The sequence below is a fragment of the Cornus florida genome, unplaced genomic scaffold (assembly GCF_030987335.1).
Source record: "Cornus florida cultivar Cherokee Brave unplaced genomic scaffold, ASM3098733v1 CherokeeBrave_3.0.0_Hap2_Chr04, whole genome shotgun sequence".
Classification (NCBI taxonomy): Eukaryota; Viridiplantae; Streptophyta; class Magnoliopsida; order Cornales; family Cornaceae; genus Cornus; species Cornus florida.
Genome location: NW_026775574.1, coordinates 17,970,601 through 17,977,938, shown reverse-complemented (window position 1 = coordinate 17,977,938; position 7,338 = coordinate 17,970,601). Strand labels below are relative to the sequence as shown.

The following is a 7,338-nucleotide window of genomic DNA, read 5'->3' as shown; positions in this document are numbered from 1 at the left end:
ACTCCAAAACACCCACTTAATGCAATTTTGAGTATTGAAAAACGTGAGTTTTCTAGATTTCATCCGACTGCATGACCTTTTGCTGAAGCATTGAATTGTATGAAAAAACACCTTATAGATTCTTCCTTTCGACTAACGTCAACCATTTTATAATGGCTGTATAATTTCACTCTGTATAAGTTCTAAGTGAGATAAAGAGTCTGGAGTCTCTCTTCAAAAAATTATGAGAGATATTCGTCGAATAAAAATAGAAAAAGAAAAGAAATATAATAATTGCCTTTTAAATTTTCAATTCAATTACATTATTCAGCTACTCCAATAAATAGGGTTTAACAATAAAAGTGAAATTAAAAAATAATAATAAAAAAAAAAGAGATTTCTAGGAAGCAAAAAATATTTGGGTAAAAAAACAGAGCCTAAAATTTTTTAGTAGAACCAAAGCTGTACGTTCTTGTACCAAAAACTAGTTTAGTTTCTCAGCTTTAAAACAGATTTAGACTACAATTTAAACTTTACAGGAAAGAGATCTTGCTGATGATTATAACCGTTAGTACATACCTGAGACCAAAATTCAAATTTTGGCCAACAGTCCTTTGCCCAAGACACTACTCTGTAATTCCAGAAGATGAAAAGCTCATTTCTCTGTTGAAATCTTGCAATCGAACCTCTGAAATCTCTCAAATTCAAAGCTTAATGATAAAGACTGGTCTTGACCTCATACCTTTTCCATTGAGCAAGCTTCTAGCATCTTCTATACTGGACATAGAATATGCAGCCTCAATCTTCAAGCATATACAAAATCCTAATCTTTTCATGTTCAATACTATGCTCAGAGGCTATTCAATTAGTGATGACCCAAAACAAGCTTTTGTTCTCTTCAATTACATGAGAGCTCAAAATGTTTTGCTAGACCAGTTCTCTTTCGTATCGACCCTCAAATCTTGTGCGCGTGTATCAGCCATTTGGACCGGTTTGGGGATTCACTCGGTGGTTCTCCGATCTGGGTATGATATTTTTCTCAATGTAAAGAATACCCTTCTGCATTTTTATTGTGTTTGTGGGAAAATTGGAGATGCCCGCCATGTGTTTGATGAATTGTCTCAAGAACGGGATTTGGTTTCTTGGAATACTTTAATGGGTGGATATCTTCATGCGTCTCATCCTTCAATGGTTATAGATTTGTTCCAGCAACTGAACAAGGCCGGTCAGAGAATCGGTGTCACTACTGTCTTGAGTGCTTTATCGGCTTTTGGTGATTTAGGAAATGTGTTGGGAGGAAAATCTGTTCATGGGTATTGCATCAAGAGTGGTTTTTGTTTATATTTGAATGTGGTTACTGCTTTAATTGGGATGTATGGGAATACTGGTAACCTCGATTCAGGACGAAGAGTGTTCAATGAAGTTACTGGGAAGGATGTTGTCTTGTGGAACTGTCTCATAGACAAGTATGCTAAAATTGGCCTACTAGAAGAGTCAATTGCTTTAATACAGTTGATGAAAGTTGACCAAGTGAAACCCAATTCCTCCACATTGATAGGATTGCTTTTGGGTTGTGCTGCATCTGGTTCTTTGGCTCTAGGTCGACGAGTACACAAGTACATAGAGGGCGAGCACATAGTGTTGGATGCTGTTCTGGGCACAGGTCTGGTTGATATGTACTCCAAATGTGGGTTGCTGGAGAAGGCCACAGATGTTTTTGATAGGATACAGAACAAAGATGTGAAATTGTGGACAGCCATGATTTCGGGTTTTGGGTTCCATGGGCAGGCAAAAAATGCCATTAAGCTCTTTCATAGGATGGAAGAGGAGGGATTTATACCTAATGAAATAACTTTGTTGGTAGTTTTAAGTGCTTGTAGCCATGGAGGGCTTGTGACTGAGGGATCAAGCTGTTTCGAGAGGATGGTACGAAAGTATGGCTTGACACCTAAGGTTGAACACTACGGATGTGTGATTGATCTCTTGGGTCGTGCAGGCTTGCTAGAGGAAGCGTATCAACTAATCAAGAGCTTGCCTATTAAGGGTGATGCCACTGCATGGCGTGCATTACTCGCAGGATGCAGAGTCCATGGAAATGTGGGCTTGGGGGAGTGTGTGAAGAGAGTACTGGAGGAAATCTTTGATGAACACCCTGCTGATTCGATCATTCTTTCTAGTACTTATGCCATTGCAGGGAGGTTGCCAGATCAAGCAGGCATGGTGGAGACGTATAAAGAAAACATGACAAAAGAGGCTGAACATGTGCCTATTGGAGTGAAGGAAGCAGGATGCAGCGCAATCGAGTTAGGGAGTCAAGGATTGTGACAAAGTTTGGAACATGGGAATTTAGAAGACCTCACTATATGTATGCCACCGAAACATGCCTTACTTTATAAATTTAACTCAAACTTGCCTGTGTATGAGCTAGAACTGAATCCAACCGAACATTAGGGTTAAACCTGTGATTTCACTTGGTAGTTTTAGTGCTTATAGACATGTAGGGACTGGTGAACAAGGATTTGAGCTGTTTTGAGATGATGGGTTGAGAGTTTGGCTTATCACATGACTGAATGTATGATGATTTTTTGGGTTTCGCGCCTTGCCAGAGGAATCCGATAAACTAATCAAAACTCGCTGCTGTTGCTGCATGCAGAGCACATGGAAGTGTTGGTTTGAGGAAGTTTGTAACAGAGAATACTGGAGGGAAATCTATCATGAACTCCCTGCTGGTTCAACTACTCTTGCCATTGCAGGGAGTTGCCAGATTTTGTAAGTGTGCTTTGTGATGTAGGAGAAAACCTGATCAAAGAAGCCGAACGAATGTTGGACTGAAATTGTGGGTAAAAAGATGATTGAAAAAGCCCCATGTAGACTAACGGGCCAGTGACCTAGCGGTATCAGTTTCTTGCCTCCCAAAGGAAAGTAAGGGGTTCAAGTTTCAGAAGAGACGTGTGTGTGAGTACCAACTAGGACAAAAAAAAAGAAAAAAACTCATGTAGCACAATGTATGTAGTTGGAGAGTTAGGGTTAGAAGTTAGAACAGAGTTCTAAACATCGAAGTTCAAAATAATTAAGTGTATGCGACATGAAATATGCATGTTTCTAGAACTCTAATTTAGCTTCATCCCAAATCAAAATTAAATTATACATAAATCATCTCTATTAAAAAAACATATAGAAATGAAGGCCAGTTTTTCAGCTTTGCTTTGTTTCCTCCTTTTTAGTTCGTATTACTGTGCTCACAAATATATATATATATATATATATATATATATATATATATATCATATCTGTCTCTCTCCTTGCACAATTGATCAAGTTGAATCTTTGTTAAAATTGACACTTGATTTTTTTTTTTTTTTTTGCCTTTATGGTAAGAAAGTTAAGGATGTTCAGAGGGAGGGAACCATGCAAAGCTCAAAAAGCAACCCTGAGGCTCTGTTTGGGAGCTTCTTGAAAAAAAGTTGTTTGGTGAATGTATTTTTTAAAAAATTCTTTTGACTAAACACAATTTAACTTGACAATTTTATCCTTAATTATCATAAATGGTACAAAAATGGTAGCATAGTTGAATTAATCGGGATTTATCAAGAAAAAAAAATGAAAAAGATAATTAGAGTAATGGAGTGAAAATCAGAGATGATGGAGCAATAATTAATTGGCACATCAATGTTGTTCATACTTTTATTGTAGATACATTACTGACAAAGTGAAGATCCCCATTAATGACAAAGTGAAGATCAATGTATACATATTGATAAAAGTTGAAGAAAAAAAAAATTAAAAGGATGAGAGAAATTGTAGCAGTTTAGCATAATTATTCAGACTCAATTTTTTTAAAAAAAAAAATCTATTATATATATATATATATATATATATATATATATATATATTAAGAGTTAGAAAGGTTGTTAGAATGTTTGAACTTTTTTGGATGAGAGTTCAACTATCTTTATAACTCTTTTGCTCCTTTTTGAAATCAAATGGAAATCAATGGGAATATTATTCTGCAAATCCTCCACATCTTGGATTAAATGGAAATCAATAGGAATTTTTTTTTGCAAATCATCCACGTGTGTTCTTTCCTTTTAAAATAAGGATAAAATTGTAAATAAAAATTGTTACTTAAAATTAGCTAAACTTTCTTATAAATAAGTTCCAAAAACAAGTTTTCCGAGCTATGCTTGAACGGACTTTTTAGATCTTTGACATTGGTTGAAATTCCTTTTATTTTAGTTATCAAACAGTTATCAAACACTCATGTTTTGATAAAGGATTTTATTGACTTAGAAGCCATCAGAAAGCTCAGTCAATCAGACTCATAACCGACACAATATTTGTTGTTTAATTTGCTATATCAATCTTTATTACCAAGCAAAATTTCACATCAACTCAACAACATCTGTAAAGAACCTCAGCTGCGGCAGTAGAGAAGTCGATACCATCTTTTGCTTGGAATCCCCCTTACTTTGTCCATAAAGAAAAGATTTTCTTCCCCACCGAAATTAAATATTGCACATAAATTTCACATCCACTCAACAACTAGAAGTGAAATTAAATATTCTAAATTTACAATACTAAGAGTGAAATTAAATATTCCACATAAAGTAAATTTACATTACTAAAAGTGAAATTAAATATTGCATGTAAAAATAAATTTATGTTATTGCCTCAAATTTTAACTTTTTCATGCATATTTACATATTCCAGCCAGACAAATCATAGGTGGTAAGTTAAAGGATAAAAATCTAAACTGTTCTACTCTTAAGAATTGTCTTATTTCTCTAAATATGATTATATGTATACAAATATTTTTCCCTTTTTCATCATATCTTCCACTGTTATCGAAGATACAACACATTTGATTTTCACACAGAGTCGTAAATAGTAATTAATCAACATTCCTAAATTGACTAAATTTTAATTATTTTCAATTCTACACTCAACTCATATATTGTTTAATAGTGAAAAGCTACCAATTCTACCAAATTTAGAATTTTTTTAATAATTCTTTCATAGAGATAAAGAATACCATTATCAGGCATGGCTATGATATACGTTAGGTGTCAGCAATCTAATGGATATACGTTAGGTGTCAGCAATCTAATGGAGAATTCTGAAAATAAGTATTTTATTCATGTACTTAACTTCTAGCCTTTTTAACTTACTTTCCGAAAAAAAAAAAATTTCGAGCCTTTTCCAAGATTGTGAAACATTATAGAACACTATCATTAGTCAATACCAAAAAAAAATTCAAACTTACTTTTGGCACATCCAGTAATCAACATTTAGTGAATAAACCACCTAAATTCTTTAATTGTTTCATATTACTGTCTTTTATTTACTGTTACGAAATTTGTGTGTACACAGCAAAACACGTTCGTTAGACAAAATCACCAAAAATATTAACCTTTTAACACTTCTTCTAATCAGCATTGTGAATCTTAAGGTAGACTGATAAGTTTGTCTAAAAAAATGAATACTTGATCGTCTATTTTTGAACCCCGAAAAGTATCACGAGAATACTTTTTTAGCATGAGTATCACTAGGTTATACGGCCTTCAGTAACCTCAATGGGGCTGTTATTCTTATTGTATGGGATGTTACATTTATTGTAAGTACTAAATCAACTAAGTAGACATATTAATTAGAAAGTAAGCACAATTCTTAGAGTCCGTTATCACAACTAAGCATGCCTCTTAATATGACAGGGAGAATAAATAAATACAGATTAAAGGCTTGAAGACACTCTTGATTAGATAAAAAGTGCTTGGTGCAATAGGAAAAAAAAAAAAAAAAAATCTTAAAACATAGAGCACCTCTTTATTACAGAAAACTTGTTTTGTTTTATTTAATGAAAATGTATTTGGAAAATATATATAATTGTGCTAAACTTAATTTTTTTTTTTTTTTTTTTTCTAGTTGGGACTAGGACTGAGGTTCGAACTCCTGATCTTCCTTTGGGAAGTAGGAGTCTTGTATCGCTAGGTCACAGACCTATTGGTAATTGTGCTAAACTTAGACAGAGTCATAGTTAGTAAAATACGATACGAGAAAAATACGGATACGAAAACGTACGCATATAATTTGATATATATATTTTTAAAATACGTTTAAAAAAAAATGGAAATGTAAAAATACGAATACGAATACGTACGTGTATAATACGTTATATGCATTAAAAATTCGGGACCAAAAATTCGGTTATACACATATTATTATTTTCTAATATATCATATATTTGTAAGGACAATGAATAATATGTAACAAATAATAAAATAAATATATTACAATTAACACTATCACAATAATCTAACAGAAATAACCTATCTAAATATAATTAATCAATAACTATATGTCTATAACATGATCAATTTATCACAAAATTAATGCAAAAAATTCTAATTTAATTAATCAATTATGTTGCCTAAATTAAAAATAAAATGCATTTGTTTGAAGTACTTTCGAACAAATTTCAATATTTCTACCTTTTACCCCGATAAATATGATTTGACTATTGAAATACCTCCATGATAGTTGGACTTTTGTTCAACATTATCCTAAAATGCATAATTTTTTATTTTTTTTTTTCTTTGATAGGCTATATATATATATATATATATATATATATATATATATTTCTCTCTAGATTTTTTTTTTTTTTTTTTTTCCTCATAGCCTATATATTTATAATAAATGTATAACTGCATAAGTATATGGTGTGATATTTGTGAAAATATATTATATTCTACTAAAACATCTAGTAAATATGGTGATTTACAAACTTCCAAAATAATAATAATAATAATAATAATTATAAAGATACTAACAAAATTTAAAAGATATCATGAGGATACCAAAAATAACCTGGGCCGGGTACGATTCAAATTGCTAAGAGTGGGTCAGGCAAGAGCAACCGTTCTGGACCAAGTCCTCGATAGTCAAGCCCAGGACCGGGAAATCATGTTGGAAGCCCAATTTTAGATAAAAGGAATTAAGCCCATAATCAAGAAGAGCCCACAAGAACAGCCCAGTGCAGGGAGTTAGTTAGGAAGGTTCTAGAAGATCTGTAACAGTCCATAAATAGGTTGAAAATAGATGGAAAGGGGGTTGAAAAATCTTTGAAGTGTAGAATTACTCTTTCTAAATTGAGAGTGGAAATTTCTTGCATCTTCAATGGCACCGTCCGTGGGAAAAGATCAAGATTGATTCACGTTCGATCAAGATTGATTCGATCAAGACTGATTTGTGAAGAAAAGTTAGATCTCTGGGAGCTGGATTCAGGTCGGTGAGATTATGCTCTGTCTTGCAGAGATTTGGTTCTAGTTGATCTTTGGAGATTGGAATTAGATCTGAGAA

At 33.0% G+C, this 7,338-nt stretch overlaps 1 protein-coding gene across 1 annotated transcript; it reads left to right on the top strand.

The window, feature by feature from the left end:
• The first annotated feature begins 221 nt into the window (after window positions 1–221).
• On the top strand, window positions 222–3,192 carry LOC132302903 (pentatricopeptide repeat-containing protein At1g26900, mitochondrial). Its single transcript, XM_059799902.1, has one exon. The coding sequence runs from the start codon at window positions 535–537 to the stop codon at window positions 2,302–2,304; it is 1,770 nt and encodes a 589-aa protein (XP_059655885.1). The 5' UTR covers window positions 222–534; the 3' UTR covers window positions 2,305–3,192.
• Window positions 3,193–7,338: the final 4,146 nt, after the last annotated feature.

Bases quoted from the DNA above. Each gene is read 5' to 3' on its own strand.
- LOC132302903 (XM_059799902.1), top strand. From the start codon at position 535: ATGATTATAACCGTTAGTACATACCTGAGACCAAAATTCAAATTTTGG.